At 43.7% G+C, this 24,674-nt stretch overlaps 1 protein-coding gene across 1 annotated transcript in view; it reads right to left on the bottom strand.

Moving 5' to 3' along the window:
* Nucleotides 1–24,674, bottom strand: part of CLSTN2 (calsyntenin 2) — a 511,540-nt gene that overhangs the window by 69,309 nt on the left and 417,557 nt on the right. The window contains exon 8 of the mRNA XM_024769029.1: nucleotides 19,688–19,809. Coding sequence (XP_024624797.1) covers nucleotides 19,688–19,809 — 122 coding nt within the window. The remainder of the gene's footprint in view (nucleotides 1–19,687; nucleotides 19,810–24,674) is intronic.

The raw sequence follows: 24,674 nt of genomic DNA, 5'->3' as shown, positions 1-24,674 counted from the left end.
GAATGGTAAAGCGTCATCTGTCACTTGCGAAAGGAGCTGCAGGCCTCAATTCCCGCGTGCCCCAGCAGCGTATATGTAACATACCTTTACCGTGCTTGGTGTTCTTATTAAAACAAAAAGCTGTATTACTTTGCTGTTTTACTTGGTAAGAATGACTTTTTAACTTTTATCGTTTGTATTTCTCTGTTGCCAAGCCCATCAACTCCTGGCCTGCCCACTTCCACAGACATACCAGCTGTACCTGTCAGGGAATCCAGGCCCACGACTTCCCTGAAGTGTAGCTGGTTCAAGAGTGTAGGTTTGGTTCAATTCTCAGCTCTGCTATTTACTAGCCAGTTGATCAACGGCAAGTTGTTCTATACCCTAAGCCTCAGTTACCTCCCATCTGAGTAATAGGGCAATAATGCCTTGCAGGAATTAATGAGACACGGAGGAGAAGTGGTGTGAAGTTCAGGGCAGGGTGCCTAGCCTATGAGCAGCTTATCTGCCGTATCTGCCCGCATCCCCCCAGTGATCTCCTTTAGAGCCAAGACAGAGTCACCATCACCCCTGTGTGCTCACACTGGGCCAGTGTGTTGTCAGCATTCAGAGTTGTTAGGTCCTGTCCCTGCTGTTCACTCCAAGCCTTTGGCTGCCCACCGGGCCTAGCTAGGTGCCCCTCCCTGCCTGTCTTTCCCTCTGTCCTCGCTCTGATCATGGTAATCCAATTACCCCTCTCTCCCACTCAACTCTAAGCTCCTTCAGGGTCAGGCTAGGACTTCACTTATTGCCATAGCACCTAGCAGCATCTCCAGCCACAGAGCAGCCTTCCCGCAACACATGCTGCTTCCTTTTAAAGCTACGTTTTTATTGTCGAGATGCTGAGAGCCACACAAAACAGGTGTAGAACCCAATGAACTATTATGGCGCAAACATCTTTCCAGCCACTGCCCAGGCAGAGAAAGAACTTTACCAGCTCCCAGAAGCCCACTCTGGTCCCACCTGTCAGTACCCCCTTCCTCCTCCTAGGAGGATGCAGTGACCGGACTTTTACAGTCTTTACTTGTATAGTTTTACCATTCAAATTTGTATCCCTAGACACTGTGGTTTAGTTTTTTAAGAAACTAATTTGTTATGTTTTTAAATCTGTTTTTAATCTACAGATTCCTCCTCCATCGCTTTCTTTTCCTCACAATTTATCTGTGGAAGAATGCAGGGGGCTTCCCTAGTGGTGCAGTGGTTGAGAGTCCGCCTGCCGAAGCAGGGGACACGGGTTCGTGCCCCGGTCCATGTAGCTCAAAATGCTGCTCTGTCCCAGTGTTTCCTGCAAATTGGCAACTGCATCCAGGCTTGTACTGTTGATTTTCCAGCCCAAACCTGGAATCAGCTGTTTCTTCAAGAAAATCTAGTTTCTTTTGACACAAATGATATGCTAAGACCACAATCTGGATAATGAGAGCAGAGCGCTATCGAAGTTCTCTTCACCAGGTCAGGACCTGGCATGGAGAAGCTGCTAAAAAAGCATGTGTTAAATGAATTTAGAAGTAGAAGAGTACTTATTCTACAGTTTATCATCTATGTATGTATGTATGTATCTATCTATCTATCATCTGTGTATCTAGCATCTATCTATGTATCTATGCATCGATGTATCCATCTATGTATGTATGTATCTACCTACCTCCCTACCTACTTATCTATCCATGTGTATGTATATTATGGTGGTGCTGCCCCTATACCACACTTCCATGGATCAGGTGTTCTGCTGCCACTCCCTCATTGACCTTCCTTTACAGTCATTATATCATTTAATCCTCACAACTAAGCCCAAGGTGTTTACAGTTATCTTCATTTCACAGAGAAGGAAACTGAGGCTCAGAGAGGTAAAGTGACTCATCAAGGTCACACAGCTAATAAGGGCAGAGCTCAACCACAAACTCAGCTCTGACAGATTCCAAAGCCTGCCCGCTTTTCACAGCTCTTTCATGAGTATTTGCCCCTGAAATATATTTGTTCATTTTAAAACTTAATCTCAATTGAGATTTATAAATGAGTGAGTGAATAAATGCCTGACTTCATGGGGCTGAGTATAGACACGGCCTGGCTTTGTACTCTGCCCACGAAAGAATCTTTCTTTCCTTACTTTATTTTTGGTTCCCAGTGTGACTTTTTTTTTTTTTCTAGATATGGCAGAGGGATATTTTTACTATTCTGGAATAAATCCAAAGCTATATTTCTGCTCTTGGCTTGTGAGGCTCATTTTATTCATATGTTTACAGATGTAAAAATAAGTGGATGATATCTTCAAGTTATTCAAGTCTCAATACACATGTATACCCCGTTTATGGGCTCACTTTTTTTTTTTTAACCTTTTAACGTGTTTCTTGGAGTATAACTGCTTTACAATGGTGTGTTAGTTTCTGCTTTATAACGAAGTGAAGCAGTTATACATATACATATATCCCCATATCTCTTCCCTCTTGCGTCTCCCTCCTGTCCCATTTGTTTATTTTTGTTTTTATTTCCATTTCTCTAGGAGGTGGGTCAAAAAGGATCTTGCTGTGATTTATGTCATAGAGTGTGCTGCCCATGTTTTCCTCTCAGAGTTTGATAGTGTCTAGCCTTACATTTAGGTCTTTAATCCATTTTGAGTTTATTTTTGTGTATGGTGTTAGGGAGTGTTCTAATTTCATTCTTTTACATGTAGCTGTCCAGTTTTCCCAGCACCACTTATTGAGGAGGCTGTCTTTTCTCCATTGTATATTCTTGCCTCCTTTATCAAAGATAAGGTGACTATATGTGCATGGGTTTATCTCTGGGCTTTCTATCCTGTTCCATTGATCTATATTTCTGTTTTTGTGCCAGTACCATATTGTCTTGATTACTGTAGCTTTGTAGTATAGTCTGAAGTCAGGGAGCCTGATTCCTTCAGCTCCATTTTCCTTTCTCAAGATTGCTTTGGCTATTCGGGACCTTTTGTGTTTCCATACAAGTTGTGAAATTTTTTGTTCTAGTTCTGTGGAAAATGCCAGTGGTAGTTTGATAGGGATTGCATTGAATCTGTAGATTGCTTTGGGTAGTATAGTCATTTTCACAATGTTGATTCTTCCAATCCAAGAACATGGTATATCTCTCCATCTGTTGGTATCATCTTTAATTTCTTTCATCAGTGTCTTATAATTTTCTGCATACAGGTCTTTTGTCTCCTTAGGCAGGTTTATTCCTAGGTATTTTATTCTTTTTGTTGCACTGGTAAAACATTTTTTATTTGAGTCTAGATAATAGGTAGAATAGTTTCTCTTTGCTTTCTGCCCACATAGCTAAAGCCTCATTGTACCCTTATATTTGTGTTGGTAATGAAACCTTTTGAGAAGGCTGTATTTGATGGAAGGGTACATGACCCTTTTAATAGAAGCAGACCACATTATGAAGCTGATGCCAAGCTCTGTTTCCAGGGCAACTAAACAGAATGGCAAGGGGTACTTGGTTTCTAACATTTCATGTAATGTCATGAAGGCAGATATTAGACTTTCCTGTTGGGAAAGGAAAGAGTTTTCTTCCCCATGAGTACACAGGAAGTTACCACCTACCCATCAAAGAGAAGAAGGCAGTGAATCCACAGGGTCAAGCACTGGGGTGGCTCCAGCACTGTCTTATCTTCATCTTGGACAATGGAGTCAGGACAGGATTAGGAAGAATAATTCATCCCCTCTGATAAAGAGGAGGGAAGGCCAAAATATGTACCTTTAATTACATTATAAGGAAATTGACTGCAGAGCCTCCATTGGGCTGTTCTTAGAGGCTGGTTTGGCTCTTGATGGCAAAAGGGCCACAAGGTCTGGAAGTGAGAGATGAGGATCTAAGGCAATGCCAAGTAAATATGGGATGGTCTTGATGCAAATAAGGGATCATTTCTGAGACCTTTGTAGATACCCTAATTTGTAAATATTTTTATAATTTTCCCTTTAACCTCTAATTTATGGCTAAAATCATTGCTTTTGCAGACCTCTTCACTTTATTCACTTTCACATCCAGCATAAACAATTTGAACAAAGAGTGGTATTTCTGCTTAAAAGGGAAAAAAGGACACTTACTCCATCCCAGTATGCTGATTAGCAGATGTCACACACAGGCCTCTAGGCCTCAATGATACACAGTTTTAAAATGTACCTAAGATTTGTTTTAATCTGGTGTGGCAAGGTACACCCATGAAAGAAATTGTTTTCATACTCATAGATCCCTACAAGAAGGAGGCATGGCACACTGTGAAGGGCCACACAGGGAAGCACCAGGGTTGCTCAGGAGGCAGAGTGTGTGGGAAGAATAATTGGCTGAATAATTCAAGTGGGCTCTGGGCTATAAGGGTGGTCCCTAGTTGTCCAGTACCTGACCCTGGAATGCTTTATGGCAGGTGTATAGTGTTCTGGTCTGCAGGAGCCCAGTCAAAGGAGGCAGATGGGGTATGGACTCTGGATTTATTGGCTTTCATAGCAAAGGTGTGCTGGCAGACAATTCATTTACTATCTCCAGGAACCAATAACCCTGGGAGAGGTACTTCTTTCCTGGGTCCACAAGGCCCCCAAATGTCAAAGCATCAAAGTATAAGGGAAAAAAAAACATGATTGATACACAAGGAGACAAGGTTGACACTGTTGCTTGCAGCCATGAGAGCAGCAAATTCCACCTTGCTCTCTATTCCCACATTCCTAGGTCATTTTCCAAATCCCTTAAACTTACACCTGTTGGTTCTCTTGCTTACTTTCTGAAACCCAAACCTCATAATTTTCTCTCTAGGCCCTTGACAACCTTGTTTCATGGCAAATAGACAACCTACATTCTTAAATATTGTGCCCAATTTCAACTAAGGGCTGGGAGGGGTCAAGAACAGGGGTTGCTAGGGAAGGGTTGGGAGGTAAGATCAGGCCCTCCTTCATCATTCATAGCACCTCTTGAGCACTCTCCTTAAGCATTGTCTAAAACTCCCAGGTTCAATTTCTCCATTCCTGTTGTGGCCCATGCACATCAACTGTTCTTTGCCATTGTCACCACCATTGCCCACTTATTTGTCTGTTTCAAGAAACCTACAACATCCTTAACTTGTATTTTTTCCTGATCATCCCTTTAATCTCATGGTCTTTAAAGTAGGCCTTCTTTCATACACATCTTTAGTTTATCATAGTATACTTACAGCTAACATTATAACACTTTACGTAAAATGCGAGAACCATGCAACAGTATAACTCCATTCCCCACACTCATCATTTGTTCTACTGAGTTTATGTATTTTAAATTTATATACATTATATGCCCACAACACTGTTGTAATTGTTGCAGTAAACGTCATGGTCATTTACAGAAATTAGGAGAGAAGGAAAGATGGTCTTTTATATTCACTCACATATTTACCATTTCTAGTTCTCTTCTTTCCTTCTTTTAGATTTGTTTTCCCCTCTGATACCATTTCCTTTCTATCTTGAAGACTTACTTTGTCATCCCATTGTCTTTTGGTCCCCATCATTTCCAGTAAAATGTCAGCTGTAATTCACATTACATTGTTGTTGTTCTCCCATATGAAAAATATTTTTTTTCTTTTTCTCTGGGTGCTTTCAAAATTTCCTCTTTATTTTTGGTCTTCAACAGGTTGGGGATGATGTGCTTAGGAGTTTTCTTTGTATTTATCCAGTTTGGAACTTGCTTATCTTATTTGAACTTTAAAATGATGTTTTGCACCAAGTTTGGAAAACTTTTCGACCACTACTTTTTCAGTTAATTTTTTTATGCCCCATTCACTTATTCTTGTCCTTTGGTCCTTTTAAGAATTTTCTCTTTTCTCCTCTCCTTTCTTCTCCTCTCTCCCTTCCCCCTCACTGGCTCTAGATTTTAAGAAATCTTTCTTCTCTCCCCTTCCCTCTTCATATTGTACAATTGCTTTTGATCTCTCTTCCAGTTCATTGACTCTTCTATCTCCAATCTGCTGCTAAATCCTTCTTTTCATTTTAGATATTGTATTTACCACTTTAGATTTGACATTTCTGTATAGTTTCCATTTCTTTGCTGATATTCTCTATCTGTTCATTCATTGTTAAAACATTTACTTTAAAGATTTTTAAAACAATTTAAAATAGCTGCTTTAAAACTGCTTTCTGAAAATTCCAATATCTGTGTCATCTCAGGGTCTGTTTCTCTTGAATGATTTTACTCTGAACCTTAGGTCACATTGTTTCCTGTTTCCTCACATGTTTAATAATTTATACTTAACACTGGGGACTGTGGGTTGTACATGTTAGAAACTCTGGATTCTTGTTATCTTTCTCTGAGATTGTTGATTTTTATTAAATTACTGGATGGTCACCTTGTACCTGTAGAGTTTGGTTTTATACTATATAAGGATATTACTGTTTGGGTTTACCCTTAATTTTGGACAAATCCATAAATCCTGGCATATGAACTTTATTTCTAATATATGTCTCTTCTGTCATTTCATTGGAAAACTCTGGGTGTTTACCTAGTCCTTATAACTTGGAGGAATTCCAAAATTTGTCTAATTTCATGTAAGCAGTAACTAAAATCTCTGATCAGGTTTTTCATCTCTCCTGCTATCAATTTTCACTGGGCTTCCAAAGTTTTCTCTGTGTGTATCCAGTTCAGGGGTCAGACAAGTATTTGAGGGAAGTTTATATTCAGAGTTGAGTTCTATTCCTGTATATCCCTCCTTTCTGATATTAACTCCCTAAATTTCCAGGAATTCTGGCATTGATGATCTTCATTCTATAACACTTCAAGCTCAAAGAACTGTGGCTTGCTTTCTTTGTTCCTTCTTTCTTTTCATTCTTTAATTGTTTTCATTATTATTTTTAATAACTTTATTAAATAGCTGTATAGATAAAATTTATTTTATATATCATAAAATTCACTTGTAATTGTATGATTCAATAATTTTTAATAAATTTATAGAGTTGTGCAACAACCATCACAATCTAGTTTTAGAACATTTCCATCACCCCAAAAAGGCTGTGCTCATTTACAGTTGACTTTTACTCTGACTTCGAGCCCTAGGCAACCATTGATCTATTTTCCATCTCAAAATTGCCTTTTGTGGACATTTCATGTACATGAAGTCATAGAATATCTAGTCTTTGTTGTTTAGTTTTTATCACTTAGCATAATATTTTTGAAACTCATCTATGTTGTATAAATCGATATGCTGTATATGTTGTTCCTTTTTATTGCTAAACAGCATTCCATGTATGGATACACAATAGGTTATTTATTCATTCGCCCATTAAAGAACATCTTGTTTTTGTTTTGTTTTGTTTTTGGAAGCTTTTTTCAATGTTCCTCAGATAATACCTACACAGCCAAAATGGTACTTGTAGGTCTATGGAGCAGTGTTTGGGAATCACAGTGTAGAAGATCAGATTATGACATTCAGATAAGGACTCATTTTTAAAAATTTAAGCAGCATTTATTGGACACATTTGTTTGTGTTAGACACTGTGTTAAAGGTTAAAGAGGTGAAATAAGACATGAAATCTCAGTGTAGTGGAAGAAATGAACCAACAAACAAATAAGTGTAATAAAGTGTGAAAAATGTGATAAAATTCTGGGGCCTCCATGGAGTTAAGGTCAATTCTCTACAGGAGAGGGAATTACAGGAAAGTCTTTATCAAGGATGTGAGCCTTGAGTCTTAAAAGATGGTCTTGAAAGAGGAACAGGTCAGTCAGATAGTGGGAATAACCTGCCTTCCCATGACACATTCTCTTTCATTCTTAAAAGCCATGCAGGGCTTCCCTGGTGGTGCAGTGGTTAAGAATCCTCCTTCCAATGCAGGAGACATGGGTTCGAGCCCTGGTCCAGGAAAATCCCACATGCCACGGAGCAACTAAGCCCGTGCTCCACAACTACTGAGCCTGCGTGCCTAGAGCCCATGCCCTGCAACAAGAGAAGCCACCACAATGAGAAACCCACGCACCACAGTGAATAGTAGCCCCCGCTCACCACAGCTAAAGAAAGCCCGCGCGCAACAACGAAGACCCAACGCAGCCAATAATAAATAAATAAATAAATTTATATTTTAAAAAAAAAGTCATGCAGATAGGTGCATACATAGTGTTGTCCAATCTGTCTGTGCCTGGGAATTGTATGGAAGCAAATTATTCCTGCGAGTGTCTGCTGAGACCAATGCGTGGAGAAATACGGTGAAAACTTGGCACATACCCCGTTCTGCCAAGCTATACAAATACTCCTCAACAAGATAAGCACATAATGGAAAAGAACACAGAGCTCTGGAGAATAATGGACTTGGTCCAACAGTTTGTGCAAATTACTTAATCTTTCAGAGCCTCAATTTCAGTACCTATAAAATGGAGTTAAGAAATAACATCAAAAGTAACTGGGCAGCTTAGACTTAACGTATGCAAAACAATGAATTTAGGGATTGGCACACAATAGCCTCTCACAAAATGCTAGTTTTCCTTTTTTCCATCACATATAACGTTATTGACTGTTTGCCATTCTTACACCTAAGGGCTACTAGAAGTTAACGCAATCACAAGGCTTATTTTGTGTTTTGATTCTGATTTCTGTTGTCTCAAGAAAGCCACCATCTTCTGAGTAAAAAAGAGATGCAGTAGCTGATTCATAATGAGGCCTTTCCTCCTTCTAAATATGCACTAATTGTCAAGGTGATGGAGGAGGTTCATTAGTTAAAAGCATAATTAAAGGGCACTTCCTTTAGCTAAACTGATGAGCAGAAAGTGCAGCAATATTTGCATGTTTAGACATTAAGGACGGAAACAGATGAGTCAGTGAGAGGAAGCAGGGAAGGTAGGGCAAATTACTATCACTGCCCAGGGCCTCCAGGGCTATTGCTTTGCAGGACATCCTTGGAGGAGTGGTCTTCCCTGGGAAATCAGCTTCACTGGATTCTCTTGTTTTATGGGATGAACAGCCCTTTCACCACTGTACCTCAGGAGAGAGGTGATCTTTACTTCAAAAAATGCTAAAATATGATTCCTGATAAGCTGAGCTTGGAATCTGTTTCTTGCTGGACATCCATGCCCTGTTCTAAACACTTAGGTATCAGCATGGATATTGATTCATTCTTGTCATCCTGTATATTCATTAAGGTTGTAAATTCTCCCAAGTCAATAATAGTGCCTTTTACCCTCTTGGCATATGTGTGTCTTGAGGTCATATTCAAGGTTCTTCCATTTATTAGATAAGAGATGTGGAAAGATCCCTACTATGTCTCCTATTCCTCATCCTTAACCTGGGTGTTTTGCCTAAACTGCAAGATTTTTGTTAGAATTAAAAGAAAGTGCTTGGCACAAAGTAAGAACAGAAGTAATGTTCAATGCAATTCTCCTTCTCAGTATACAGCGACTTCATGGTGATCCGTGCCTCTGCCTCGTGTCTCTTAAATGAGGGCGTTAGCACTAGAATGTGTCATTTTGTATCAGGTTTCAATTTTGCCAATTTCTTGTTTTCTATACTGTGGAAGTGACAGAGAGAAAAAATATCTTTCATATAACAAATGCAGACACTTGGGTTTGATGCCAAGGAGGAGTCTCCCTCCCCTCCCACTGGCACCTAATCCCCAAAGCAGTCTAAAAAGACAGGAGCAAGGCACAGCCAGTGTGGTGACTGAGTCAAAGCTGCTTCCACTGGGACCACCCCAAGGCTTGAGCATCTTATTACTGAAACAGTGATTTGATTTACTAAGCATCTGTAATTGTGTTGACATTGTTTTCTTCTTTTTAACTGAAAAATGATAGTCTGTTTTTAAATATGTATTACTGGATGTCTACTGAAAAAAAATGCATTTGTTGCCTCTGGGCAGATGTACAGGCTAAGACACAAATAATGATTTCATGGGAGCGAAAGGAATTACTGAGCAGAGGCTCATCTGGGGAAAACAGACCAGAGAGGAACCGGGTCTGACAGCAAAGGGAGAAAGGTATAGGATAATTAGCATATTTGATTTGTTTAAATTTAGCAGTGGTATAGCCTTCTACTTCAAGATGGAATGAGAGAGTGGGAGAACACAGTGAGATTGCAGCAGAGAAGAGAATTATAGCCTAGCAGGACCCTATGGGACCTTCCTGGTACAGACTCTCCCCTGCCCCCAATATGCTCTGCTTGCCTCTTATATGTAGAAAAACTTTAGCCTCCTAGACCTTCCCTGAGTTCCAAAGAATAAATTTAATCAGAGAAGTGAGAAAATGCAGAAGGAAAGGAAAACAGTTAAGCAAGACAAAACAATAGTTTAGCCATTAAACAAAGTCAAGGACCTTTCGTTCCTCCACAAGAGCCACAGATAATATTCTGAGCCATGTCCTTTGATCTGTTTTGCAAATTCTGAAGCCCCCACCAGGTGGAAGAAGTCAACTGTATGTTGCCCACAAGCACGTAGATCCCAGACAGGCTGGAAACAGAAGGTTGATGATGTTGACTCCCCATTACCTCACCACCAACCAATCAGAAGAATGTTCAAAAGCTGATCAAGCACGCCACAACCTTCCTCCCTCACCCTGTCTTTGAAAATCTTTCTTTGAAAGCTATTGGTTTCTTAGGCACTAGCCGCCTGGACTCCTTGCTTGACGCCATGCAATAAAAGCTGCACTTTCCTTCACCACAACTCAGTGTCAGTAGATGGGCTTTACTGCTAGTGGGCAAGCAGACCCAAGTTTGGTTCGGTAATGGAATGACATTCCTGTGGGTCTCAATTCACCAAGAGTTTGGATTCTCCTTTAGCATAGGCTCTTCAGAAAAATGAAAGAAAATCCTTTGAGTAATAATGGAAATCCAAGAAAGCCTTGAGAAACCAGCTCTTCAAGCAAATGGCTCAGGATATATTGATGAGTAGGGCTAGGGAAGCCCTCAGTGGATTTGTGGAGACTATGTTCCCAGTACGACACAGATAGAGTTATCTATTTGTCATCAGATCTTACTGTTGGTTAGGCTTGAGATCAGCTCCACTCACATTTGGCAGCATTCGTCTTCACCTCGCTGAACTTCCCTTCCTTCCTTTTATTCACTTTACTTTTGTCTCTTGGTAGCTTCCTCCTTTTAATCATAGTTCTGCCCCTGAAACTCTGCAGAAGTCCCTTTCTTTCCAATAATAATGGCAGTGGCTGTTTGCTAACTGCCCACTTGTAGATCAAAACTCTACCTGTGCTACCCAGACAAACCAGAGCAGGGGGTTCATTTGGGAGCTGCTTCTAGGGAGGAGGAAAGAGGAAGTGGGAGAGCAAGTCAGGGACAGAGAACAAGCCAGTACAAGAGGGCACTGTCAAGGTCATGGCTGTGGCAGGTGGGATAAGGGGTTGGCTTCCCAGGGACTCCTGAGAAGAGTGCAGGGGGCTGCCCAGAAATGCTCCCCACCTCCACGCCTAGTTGCTACCGTGCCCTCTGGGTGAGAGGTGCTCCCAGGGCAGTAAAGATGCTGCTCCTGGACTGTGCTCCTTGGAGCCAGGAGGCTCCTCTCGCCTGGGAGCAAGACCTGGGGCACAAAGCTGACAGCACAGTGGGGTGAGGTGTGAAGTCGAGGGGTGACCTTCCAGTGAAGCAGGTTTCTGTGCTTCAGGGGAAGGACAGGTATTATCTAGAGGATCTCATTCATGTATCAGCTTTGTCAGTTGTAAGCTTCCAGGTGAGGTTCTGTCAAGAGAAAGAGGATTTTCTGTTTGTTTTAGCATTTTCAGAACCAAGCATGAAGGTCTCAGTGTTTCTTCCCTAAAGGCAGAGAGGTACCTTTAGGGAAGATGATAAGAGCCACTTATCATGGCTGGTGAGGGGGCCGGCACCTTAGGCTAGAGGAAGAATATGGTTTAGGACAGAAGGAAAGGCTAAATATGCCCCTTGGGAATCCTAATCCAGAGGCTCGTGAAGAAGCAGGCTTGGTGAAAAGCAAAGTAGGCAGTGAATGGGGGATGTTAAAGGCAGTGCCTCTTCCTTCCTCCCTCCCTCCTAGGGCCACACCTCCAAGGGGAGGGGCTCCATAGAGACAGGGGTGTGGGGGTAGGCAGAGGCACCACACACTGTGGGTACAGAAGATTCTCTGAACCTGCCTGGATAGCTGGGCCCAGGGTCACCTCAGTAAAGTGTGGGGAGATGGGAGGTGGCCTCCCCAGGGCTCATGAACAGAGTATGCATTTCCTATTGCTGCTATGAGAAATAACCTCAACCTTTGTGTTAAAACAACTCAGATTTATTATCTTACAGTTTTGGAGGTCAGAAATCCGAAATGAGTCTCCCTGGCCTATAATCAAGGTGTCAGCAGGGCTGTGTTCCTTCTGGAGGCTGGAATGGACAATGTTTCTTTTTTTTCCCGGCTCATAGGGGTGGCTGCATTCCTTGGCTTATGGCCCCATACCACTCTGACCTCTGCTTCCTGTCACATCTTTTCTGACTCTAATCCTCCTGCCTCCCTCATATAAGGAAACTTGTGATTACATTGGATCCACTTGGCTAATCTAGGATAATCTCCCTAGCTCAGGATCTTTAATTTAATCATGCCTGTAAAGACCCTTTGCCATGTAAAGGTAACATATTCACAGATTTCAGGGATTAGGAGGTGGACATCTTTGAGGCCATTATTTTGTCTACCACAGGTGGCTCACTCAGGACCCCAAGGAGCCCAGGTGAGGTATTGTGGCATAGAGGTAACCAGTGCAGCAGAGATGGGGCAGGATGAAAGGCTTCCAGGAAAGGAGCTTTAAGGTGGAGAGAACACAGCTCAGGGAATGGATTGAAGTGGTGGATTTCCAGCGTATTGGTGCCCTCTCTAAAGAAAATAGAACAACTGGGCTGACCACGTCAGCAGTCACCTTTCCAAAGAGCAAGAAATCCAGTCATTGCACAGTCCCAACCCAAGAGGACCTAGGGTGTCTTATGTGGGTCTGAGGACCCTTCTCCACCAACACCATGGAGTCACAGATGCCACATCTCCCCAAATGTCTAGAAGTTCTTAGAGATGGGAAGAGGAAAGGAGAGGGAGTCAGAGAACTGGGGGTTTATCGGGGGCCCCTCTGTATTACAGAGAAATAAAGACACGAGAGCCACTGTATTTGTGATTCTCCCCATGTCCATCATCCATTCAGAACAACCCTGCAAGTTGGCATCTTAGAAAACGTCATTTGGGATTCCTACAAAAGGAGAGGCAAAAGAGATTCTGGACATTCTTCCTCCCCCTCTGTTTAGGACACATGTTCCTAAAGGAAAGCAGGTCTCACTGAAGACCAGTGTCCAGGGCAGGACAGTGAGTGGGGTGGCGTCACTGCTTTAGAGGAAACACAGCCAATGCATCCAAGAGTTAGTCTTTAAATGTGGAATTAGAGCACTGACAATGCCCAATTATTTTGCTCATTAAGATGACTGGTCTGGACTGGACTGACCATTCTCCAATTAACTCCTTGGCACTTGGCTATAATAATGATTGAACTCACTCATTTGACTCCCATTTTGGCTGTAAGAGCAGATGCAAATAAGCTGATTCTACATCATTCTAACACTCTTTTCTCACCAAGAATAAAGGATTTTGCTTCTTCCAGGGGCTTTAGATGCCTTTGCAAGTAGAATGGACCTGATGGGCAAAGGCGTTGGCCTGACAAATGTGAGTATTTGGCTCAAATCCTGGCTCTGTCATTTGTTTCTGGGGGAATTTGGGCCTGTGACGTATTCTCTCCTTTATGTGGGAGGAAAGAGGATCACCTGGGTCTAAGGGACCCTGCCCCACTCACTCTGGCCCCTTTTCTTTGGGTGTGGTGTGGGGCCACTGGGGACCAGACATGCCCCCTACTCCCCCTGCTACTGGGAATCCAGCATTCTTCATGAAGGGTGGGGCAAGGGACTAGGACAGGAAGCGCTTAGAAAGGACAAGTGGGTCTCATTAAAGAAGGTTTAAACTTCTCAGATAGTCATGTTATGGTGTGGTTTTCCTGTGTCCAAATGATAGTGGGGTTTTTTGGTGGTTGTTTTTTTGTTTTTGTTTTTATCAGTGACCAGAGTATAAAGGTGTACCACAGAACATTTGTTTGGTCTGATGATATGTTTTTAAATGAGAAAATATTAAAAATTGGAAGATTTTCTGTAGAAATCTGATTTCTCACTTCTGAACGACTGGAACTGCACCAGGCCTGGATTCTTGTGTGGCCTGGAGCTGTGTGGTGGTTGAGTCTGAATGAGGACCTACATTCACCCAGCCAGGCATCCATACTTACTTTGACTGCTCCTCCTGTCCATGATTATTTGGGACTCTTGCAGGAGAATGCTCTCCAGGGTCTCTCAAACTGGGTATAATCTGGGCAGGGCTGTAGGCTCCCAGGACAGGGTCATTCATATCCTTCTTCTCTCCCCCAGTGCCTGTTAACAAGTTCTGGCACAGAGAAGGCAATGGCCAACAGAATGTATCTCACTTCCCCTTCCTGTGCTACTTGCGATTTTTCAGAGATGCATCTTTTTCCCTTGTCTGAGCCTGGGGCACCTGTCCTCTTATTGGTCCGTTAAGGCTGTCACTCAAGCTGTGTCTTCCAATAGGTGAACAGGCTGTAAAATTATCAGTGGGTCTCCTTCTCAGCACCAGCAAGTCCAAAGGGAAGATCATTAGAATTCGTGATGCTGAGTCTACCATATCCAAATAACATGAAAGCCAGGAGGGGCTGCAAATTAATAAACCTTTCCCATGTGGGCTGGCAGCTGGGCCTTCTCCTCTGCTCTTGTCTGGGTTTGCACATGACTAACTGCAGGCTTGAGGGATTTGCATTAGCAGATCATAAGTAAAAATCCCATTAAAATGACAGTCTCCTCATCGTTATGATCCCTTTTCAAGAGGTACACTGGATTGCCAGGGCATTTCTTGGGGTTGCTTGGTAATGGATTTACTTGGCAGTCCATATACCCTGGCAAAGGCCTTCTGAGGTATAGGGCAAAGGGGTGGGCTTTTTGGAAGCACTCAGCTCCTTCATGACAACTACCACACTCCCTGGGCACACACCTGAAGAGCTATGTGGAAGCCCACCCACCTATCACGCCCTGGTTTCCATGCTGACAAGTAGCATCTGTCATGTGATTGATCTCCTGGCTGTGGAAAGAGAAGTGGAAGACCCTGATTCTATCACAACCCCTGCTACTGGCCCCACTGAATGGCCTGGCCTGAGTTACATTTGCTTAAATGTGATACATTTTATGAACATCATACGAGCATTCCTCACATTTGCATCCCTCAAATTCTTAGTCTTCTATTGAATAACAAAATGCTTTGATTGTGGTCCATTCTTTGGGGATAAATTACCAACTCAATAACATGATATAAAAAGCCTCTTGGCATTTAATTCCCACCTGCTCCTCCAAACTGGGGTCCTAACACCTGTTGAAACTGTACCCAAGCCCCTGTGTCCCTGTCTTTTGAAGTAAAAGGCTTTTGCTTTAGTCTCCCAGGCCTCCCCTGAGTCTTAAAAGAATCCCTAAGGTGGGCCAGGAATTTAAAAACACACAAAACATTAGACTGCCTTAAAAGAGTTAATGATTAGGAATGTGAAGATGTAGAAACAAAGAAGAGCTGTTGGGCCAGGAAACTGGTAACAGTTGAGACTATAAACCACCCACATAGCAGAGTCACCAGACCCACCAGATGAAAACTGCTGACCAAGAGCACGTAGACCCCAGACTGGTTGAAACCAGAAGATTGGTGATGCTTGAAACTTCACCTTGATGCCAACCAATCTGAGAATTGTGCACGAGCTCATCATGTACGCTGAGGGCCCCTCCCTCACACTGCCTTTAAAAACTCTTCCCTGAAAGCCATCAAGGGGTTCGGGTCTTTTGAGAATGAGCTGCCCATTCTCCTTGCTTGGCACCCTGCAATAAACGCTGTGCTTGCCTTCACCATAACCTGTGTCAGGAGATTTTACTCTTTACTGCATGCAGGAGAGAGGACCCAAGTCCAGGTTCCGTAACACCGTCAACACCTTCCCCTTCCACCCCATCCTTGTGCCCTGACACACAGAAAGCTTACAGTCCCCTGAAGATGGCCCTCCTAGTCATTCCTTGCCAGCTACCTGGCTCCATACCTCTGAGCCCTCCCACCCTTCCCAGTTGCAGGTGCCCCTGGAATGGGCTCCCACAGACTCCCCCTACCTGGCCCCCTGCCTTCTGTCCCAGCACACATCACATAGGACTGTACATAGGATTGTACACTGTCTGTTTATGTGTTTGTTTGCCCCATTATCATGGATACTTCCAGAGAGCAGAGGCTTTAGTTTAGCTGCAGCCTGGCACACAGTTTATGCTCAGAATAAATGAGGTCCCATCGGGCAGTAGAACATTTATTATGCTTTGGAATCCCTAAGGTGGGCCAGGAATTTGAATACACACAATACATTAGACTGGCTTGAGCTCTTTCTGGCCAAGGCCAGGAAGTTTTGTAATAGTTACAGAGCCACTGGTGGTAAAGTCAGTGAGATCTTTGAAATAATATATTATCAAGATCAAAGCTGAACGTTTGAGACCCAGAGAGTAAAAATGCCAAAATTTTAGAATTTTAAAGTGTTCCATAAAAATGGATCAAACAATCAATTAATCACCAGGAGGTTTTAAAAGATCTCAATTTTCCTTTTCTTCTTCCCTCTCTCCCTCCCTCACTCCATTTCTCCTTTCTTTTGATCTCAGTATCCCTTCATCATTATGCCAACTTTTACTGGGCACCAACTGTGTGCTCAGGGCTACAATTTGCACTGAGAATCTGGAGAGAGTAAGACACAGTCCTGCCCACCAGGATCTCAGCACCAAGTGAGCAGAGAGGAAGGACAAATGGGTCACTAGGATAGAGTAAGTACTGGGGAGTCTGGGAAGCATAGAGTCTGGGGAGCACAGAGGAGAGGCAAACTACTCACAGGGTGACCTGGGATGGCTTCCTGAGGGAGGATACTCTATCAGGTATACACAGTTTGGGCATCAAGTGATTTACTTCCAAGGAACTTCTGGTAAGTTTCTGTCTACCTAGGGAGTTAAATAGGGGACAGAGAAAGCTGGGCTTGTCTGTATATACCATTGGATTGCTAGCATGAGTTTGGTGGAGGTTTCCTATATCCCACCTACTGTGGCTCCTTTCAGGGCATGAGCAGCTGTCCAAGTGAGCTGGGGCTTCTGGTCATCAATAGGCAGCCTTTACATTTTTTAATATTAATTTCTTTAGTAGAAGAATACTATAGACTGAATTATGTCCCTGCAAAATTCATATGTTGAAGCACTAACCCCCAAACATAGCTATATTTGGAGAAAGGGCCTAACCTTCATTAGGAGGTAATGAAGGTTAAATGAGGTCATAAGGATGGGGCCCTAATTCAATAGGGCTCATACCTTTTAAGAAGAAGGAAATGTACCCAAGCTCTCTCCACCATGTGAGGACACAGTGAGAAGGCTGCTGTCTACAGCCAGGAAGAGGGCCCTCACGGGGAGTGGGGGGGGATGGAATTGGCTGGCACCTTGATCTTGGACTTCCCAGCCTCTAGAATTGTTTAAGCCACCCAGGCTGTGGTATTTGGTTGTGGCAGCCCAAGCTAAGACAAGGAAGATGGAGCTTGAACAAAGTGAAGATTTGACAGTTTCATAGGGTTTCATCAAGACTATAAACATTTTGCACTTTGCATAATTCCCATCTCTAAATTAATTTTAAATTAAAAAATAAAAACATTTAAAATTTTAATTAGCAAGTGTACCAAAGAGGCAGCCTAACATACGGAAAAAGCAGGTCCTAACCATGGTTTGCTGTGTGACCTTGGGCAAGTTACTGGACCGTGGTCTCCTGCCTCATATTATCCACCTGGCAGGACTGGGGTAGAGATGAGAATAAGCCACTCATGCAGCGTGCCTAGCACAGAGCGGGCACCCATGAATGGTAATAAATGAGATCAGAGTAGTTTGGAAGGTATTCAGTGACTCTTAGCCCCTCCTTCAATTCACCACTTTGGGAACAGATTTCAGAATTCCTAAATTCACTATATTTTTTATCTATAGAACCAGAATTCGTTCCTCACCTATTTTAAATTCCAAACCCTGTGACTTCATTTGCCTGTATCAGTGCTTCTCAATCCCATCTTAGGAAATGCTGCAGGGCATCTATAATGATCTCAGCCAGTATAGCAATGTTTTTTTTTTTATTAAAACCCCTCATGATATGGAATTTGTTTTAATTTATCTCAATTCGTATTACGTATGTATAAAAACATCCCATAGAAGCCAAATGGCATTTTAGAAGTTAGTTGAGAGGCTGCCGGGAAGTCAAATAAACAATGTCAAGATAGCATAATTTCTGCAAGACCCAGAATTCCTAATTCAGAGGAACATATATTAGTCCAGATGCCATATTTCCAAAACCCTGGGGTACAGCAGGATGGGATTTACTGAGAATGGACTAGGCAGTTGCCACAGGGCTCTCTCAAACATCTTTTGCATCAACCTGGCATCCTTGACCTTGTCACGCTGCCTGATGTTCCACCATTGAGACATTCTCTGAGGTTAATGAATCTCTCTTTTAAAGAGCATATGTCAGTACTTCTGTATGGAGGAAGGGGGGTAGCAATCGTACTCATCTTGGTGGAGATGAGTTCCTTCTGGCATGCTTCCCAGTGACACACTCTGAGATCAGCCCCACTCGGGGTCTGAGGCTTAAGTAGAAAAGGGAGAGGGTGGGGTAGACACGGGTAATTGGGAAAGAGAAGGGAAAGGATTATGAAACGTTCAACCCTAGACAAGATGAGGCAGGTGGCACCCACAGGGGGGCTTGGAGGGAGAAAAGAAGACTGGGGGCCCCAGAAGCTCCCAGAATATGGGTTGGGCAGAAAGAAAGCAACAACGAGATACAGTAGAATGAGCATCATTTCATCTGCTTCATTAAGCAGCATCCATTCGATGATCCTCTTCCCTGCTGACTGCCACCCTCCCTTCTGACAATGTAAAACCATTGAACAAAAATGCATGCCCCCCACCTTCAAATCTAAGCAAAGGCCAACTCCGGGCTTGCTGCACTGACACTTCTTCAGCGGCACGGCCGCCCAGAGAAGTGCCACTTCCGCAATCTCAGCGCTGCACAGCCCTCCGAAACAGACACTTCAAAGCTTTTGATTCCAACCAGACACTTCATTTGTCATTGACAAGTACGACACAGCGGCCCTTATGATCACAAGTCAGAAGGCCCTGGAGTGAGGCAGAGATTTTCCCACTTCAGAAAAGAACATGAACTGCTCACAGGGCACTGTGTCACTGATGACTTCAAAGTCCTCAGGTCCCTGTTCTCAACCTGTGTCACCAAAAGCGAGGCTGCACCATCTCCCAAAGAGAGCATCAAAGAGGAGACACGGAGCATTTATGACATCAATATGCGCTAACAAAGATCAGAAACTGGGCCTGGGGATGGAGAGGATCAGCTTCCCAGGACCTCCGCGCAGAGAAAGTCGACAAGATGCACGCTGGCTCCTACCGGGTGCGGGTTCTAGCCGGGAAGTGTGGCCTTCCCCACCTCCGACTGGTCTTTAAGGCTGCAGTTGCCATCCCGACTTTAAGATGCTGTGTGTTTCCCAGAGTTGATTTTCCCCCAAATCAGCAAGTGACCAGAACCGTGAGATGCCTACCCACTGCCACCATCCCTGGACTAACCAACCATCCCTGCACGCGGCTGAGCAGGGCGCAAACGCGCTGTGAGCGCCATACCTGGTCCGGCTTCCAGTGGAACTCCGCGGGGCGGAAGGTGTCTGCCTGGTCGAAATCCTTGCGCAAGAGGAAGACAAGGCGGCAGTTGTGCACGTACAGGGCGTAGTGGTGCCGGTTCATTTCTGAAAAGCAGAAAGAGGATTTGAGGGGTTCCAGATTCCCTGTGCTGATCTCCACTCCATCACTTAGCACACCTCAGAAAACAAAGAAACAGGCATTCCACTTTTCTCTTTTACAACCGGGTCTAATAAATAGTTCTAGAACACACATAGTGGAGCTCTCTGAAATGAAAGAGGAAGATTCAAGAAAGCTCACAGCAAAACTTCTGCTGAGAAGCCATTTGGGCTTTAAATACCAACCTAACTTATACTCAGATGTTGCATCAGGTCCTGGATAAAATTACGTAGGTTCACAAGCTCTTTTTGTTTTTTTTACATATACTTCTGGGAGGGTCAAAGGGCCTCTCTGACAATCACATCAGCCACTCTGGGTTCCTTTAACATAGTTGGATTCTCCCAGAGTTCTGGGCTTTTATTTTATTTCACCAGGCTTGCCAACAGCAACCACAGAGCATGTCTCCTTTTCTGCCTAATCTGTGTGCAGTGAAGGAAAGCTGCCTCACTTTTAGTTGCTGGGAGGAGGGGACATTGATTTCCCAGCGTTAGACATAGTTCCCTGAATTTCCAAAGCAATGAATAAATACTTCTTTCCCCATACACAGACAACAGATGGGACTTTTCTCTCCCCTGATAAAAAAACTTCCTTTCCCGCTTAAAAAAAAAAAAAATCACACCATGGGTCCCAGCCATGATGTCCTATAGTCACAAGATAACAGCCCTGGGAAGGTGAGGAGCTGTTCTTCGACCAGTACTCAGAGGACTCACACATAGTAGCACACACAGAAATCTAACATGATGCACATGTTTCATAAATACTGGGCTAATGATACCGCAGAAAGAGCATGGGCCCTAGATTCAGAGAGACTTGGGGTGGAGCTGTGTCTCTAGATGATGTTGAGAAAGTTAGTCAGCCTCTTAGAGGCTCGATTTCCTTCATTGTATCATGACAGGGATGCTGGGCTATCCTGGTGTATCATGAGAATAGGATATTGTGATTGATTCTTGCACATCCTCTAGAAACCTTGCCCGTGGAGGTATGAGTGGGAGGAATCAACCCCAGTCCCACTTCTAGGCATGGGCTTTCAGTTGGTTTCAGCCAAATAAGCTCATGAAAAGCCCCCTGCCACAGCGAGTGCTTCAGGACCCAGGCCCGAGTTCAGTAGCGCAGCCCATTCTCCTGGCCGTGGGGCTTCCGTCACGAAAGTGACTCAAGTCAGGCCGGTGATTCTGGAGCTGTTCTGAGTAGTTCTGGGAAAGAACTCTCTATCTCTTAGCAGGAAGCAAATAGAAGAGACCACCACCTCTCTGTAGAAGTTGCAGTATATAAGTGGGAAGCTTGGAGCTGCTGCAGCCATATTTGCTAACATGAAATTGATAGACATACGGCAGCAGATCTGAAAAATTGCAGAGAAAAGGACCCAGCACCTTGATCACACTTTACCTGAAGCTGTTTAGCTCTGTTAGTTACAAGAACCCTACATTCCCGTTATTATTTTGATTTTTAATCATCTGATATCGGTTTGATCTGTATTTCCTGTTCCTTGTAACCGAAAGCATCTTAATTGATACAATGAGGAAATGTGTGTAAAGCATCTGCCCAGAACAGATGCTCAATGACTGTTAGTTATTACAAGGACTATGACACTGACTCGTGACCATGATGACATAATAAAATAGTGTCAGATGCTGTTTTCACAAAAGCGTTACCGTTCTTCAGGATGCAACCAAAGGATGGAAGGAAGGAGAATGTTTAGTTGCCAAGTGTTGTAGGTTTGGCCAAGGCCAATGTTCGGGTGACCACTCCACCTCTGTGTTGATGAAACACCCAGGTCTGGTTATGGGGATTTTACTAAATACTTCTTGTTTCCCTCACTATTGCTTAAGCTGATTTCCTATAGTTTCTGCTGATAACTATCAGAAAGATATAGAAAGCAGACTTCTCCCCCTTAGCTTCATTTGGAGTCAGGAGAGGTTGTGGTGAAGAGGTGGAAGAAGAATGAAAGAACAGACCTCACGGGAGTAACTCCTGGCCTCCCTCCAGAGGTTCCTCCCTCCCCCGCCCTCCGTTAGCTGTGTCCCTGGGGTCACCACCCACACCAGGGTAACTGGCTCTTCACTGTGCTGGTAATATGATACACTCAGAAATCAGCTTCACTTCTTTGCCTGTCCTTCAGTGTTCTCCCTGGCAACTCCCCTCCATTTCTTTGCCCACGTCTCTGGCAGATCCTAATGTATTCTGGTCACTTTCAGATATTAAAATAGTCTGTAAGGGTTCTCTCCAGATCAAACACCAGTGTCTCATCAGTTAAAAGATCTTCGCTAGTCAGCCTCGCCCCGTGGCTTGGTGGCCGCCAGTGGGGAAAGGATGAGGAAGGTGTGTTCTTTTACTCTTCCTTCATTCCCTGAACCTCCTCCAGGTCCAGTCATGGTCAGGGGCAGGGGAAAGCAGCTAAGAAGGAAAGAAGTGGAGTCTCTTTAAAGAAGCAGTGAAGTTTCTCATTTTCCCAGGGATGTCCAGTGTCCTCTGTCACGTGGGTGTCTACATATGGGCTGCTTCATGGGTGCACTGGCTGGGTTTTGGAGAGGCTCTGCAGAGATCCCCCCATGGCCACGGAAGTGGGTTTGGGCCCCGGTGAAATATGTTTTTAGCTCTCCTTTCCCCACCCCCCAAACCCATAAGAAAGGGCCTGTTATAATCTTTACATAGGAATTGATCTGATAAGTGAGGCAGCCCTTCCTGGGACATTAGTGCCAGCTTCAATCCCACCTTTCTTGGCACTTACCTCTCCATTCCTGGTGTAAGTGATGTTTCCATGATTGATACCTTTCATGATTCCTCTCAGCTCCTGCCCTCCCTTGGTCACTTCTGCCTCCCGCCCACATCTCCTCCTCCTGATGGATCCCCTCTTCCTGGCATGCAGACCTCTTGGCTGTAGCTGTGACCATTTCTGGTTGCCCACTTGGTTCCCATGACTAGAACAGAAACATCTGTGTTCCGCCAAACTGTAGTAGGGCCGCCCCTCCCCCGCTGCCCCCCTCTTCTCACCCCACTGCTGAGGCAGCCCCCATCAGCCTCTTGCCTTCACACCCCCTGGGCAAGAGTCAAGTCCAGCTTTCCTGTACCCTAAACTCCTGGGACACGAGTCAAACTTCCCCAGAGCTCTCCTGGGCTCTGCTCCAATACCAGCCTGGAGCAGATGTACAAGTATTTGCAGCTCAGCCAACAGGCAGCTGGGAGTGAGATTCCCACCTCCTCTCTACCTCAGACAACCTCGGTCTCTCTGAGCTGTTCTCTGGGCATCTCTGGAAGTGTGGGAGTGTTTCTTTCCCAGCAGGCTGGGGGACCACCCCAGCACTCTCTAGCAGGCTGGCACCTCTGCCTCTGTCATCTGGTGATTGCTGGACCAGGTTGGCCCCTCTGTCTTGGAAAGCCCTGTATGAAAGTAGCTAGCACTACGGGTGGCACGTATCATTCAGATGAAACTCAGAGTTAGCAAGAGAGCTCCATGCCAGGAAGAAGGGGTCCTACAGAAGGAGCAGATGTGTGTTGGGAGAGAAGCTTCTAAGACAGGGCAGGAAAGAAACTGCTCACACCAGGAATGGAAAGAAAAGGGCCAATAAAGATGGTGTTGGAGCGGGCACCAGTGCCTCATGCAGTATCCTTGTGGTAGAGCCATTGCTGGGTATTCAGATAACCTTGCTTCCTTTGCTCCTAGACACGTAGCTTAACTCATATCACTGCTTCTCCCACGGTTAGGTGGAGCCTTGGGAACAAATTCTGGCCCAGAAAGTGTGAGTAGAAGTGAGACACACCACTTTCTGGTCTAGCTAATAAAACCCTTCTGTGTTCAACCCTCTATTCTAACTTTCTGTTCTGTGGTTGAAAAGGGCAGCGATAAATAATGGAAGTACCTGGAGTCCCTGAATGTCTGAGCAAAGCTAAGCAACCCCTATCTGGGGTTGCTGGACAATGGCAGGAGGAAAAACTGATGAAAGGGTGTTAGTCATCGAGATGCTTCTTGTTGGCGGTGAGAGTGGTTTTCTTTCTTTCTGAAAACTGCAATTAGCCCTTGGCGACTAATCAGTTCTGCTATCCAACTATTAATAAATTACTTCATGATAGGCCAGAATTGGTAAGTTTTAATTAGTGGGCAAGACAGAAACGAGTGCAATTTTCACTAAGGGCGACTTGGTAATTTACGTCGATAGCCTTCCTAACATTTATATTCTTGGACTCAGTAATTCAGCTTCTGGTCAGGAAATAATGAGAAGCATCCATACAGGTATATACAAGAATGCTTATTATATATTACAAGAATGCCTATTACAGCATTGTTTTATTTGCATTTAAAAGGAGACAATCTAAATGTCTAACAAAAGGGAGCCAATTAAATGAAGTACAATAGAGCCTAATGACAGAAGACTGTCATGTTATTCTTATTTTTAAAGAACATGTTATCACGTAGAGAAATGATCTGGATATATGTAATGTTATTTAAGAGAAACATAACATAATGGTATCACATGTATTATAAAAATAGGTGGAAAACTGTAACAACATTCTACATATACATAGAAGTAAAAATAAGATCTCATTTGGTAGTGAAATATACCAACTGTTAACAGAAAATCCCTCCAAGTATTAGAATTTTAGGTGACTTTTGTATTCTTTTATACTCTTCTGTGTTTTTTAGGCTGCCCATTATAAACATGTGTAGCTTTTATAACTTGGACATTTTCCTAACATATAAAAGCTCTAATTGAGTTTTCATTTGTTCCTGATAATTTTTTATTTAGGGCAAGGAGATATCTATAGGTATTTTTTTTTTTTTTTTTTTTTTTTGGGGGGGCGGGGGCCTCTCCCCTTT

Source organism: Neophocaena asiaeorientalis, unplaced genomic scaffold (genome assembly GCF_003031525.2).
Source record: "Neophocaena asiaeorientalis asiaeorientalis breed wild unplaced genomic scaffold, Neophocaena_asiaeorientalis_V1.1 scaffold118, whole genome shotgun sequence".
In the NCBI taxonomy this organism is placed as follows: domain Eukaryota; kingdom Metazoa; phylum Chordata; class Mammalia; order Artiodactyla; family Phocoenidae; genus Neophocaena; species Neophocaena asiaeorientalis.
This window is presented reverse-complemented; position numbering and strand designations above follow the sequence as displayed.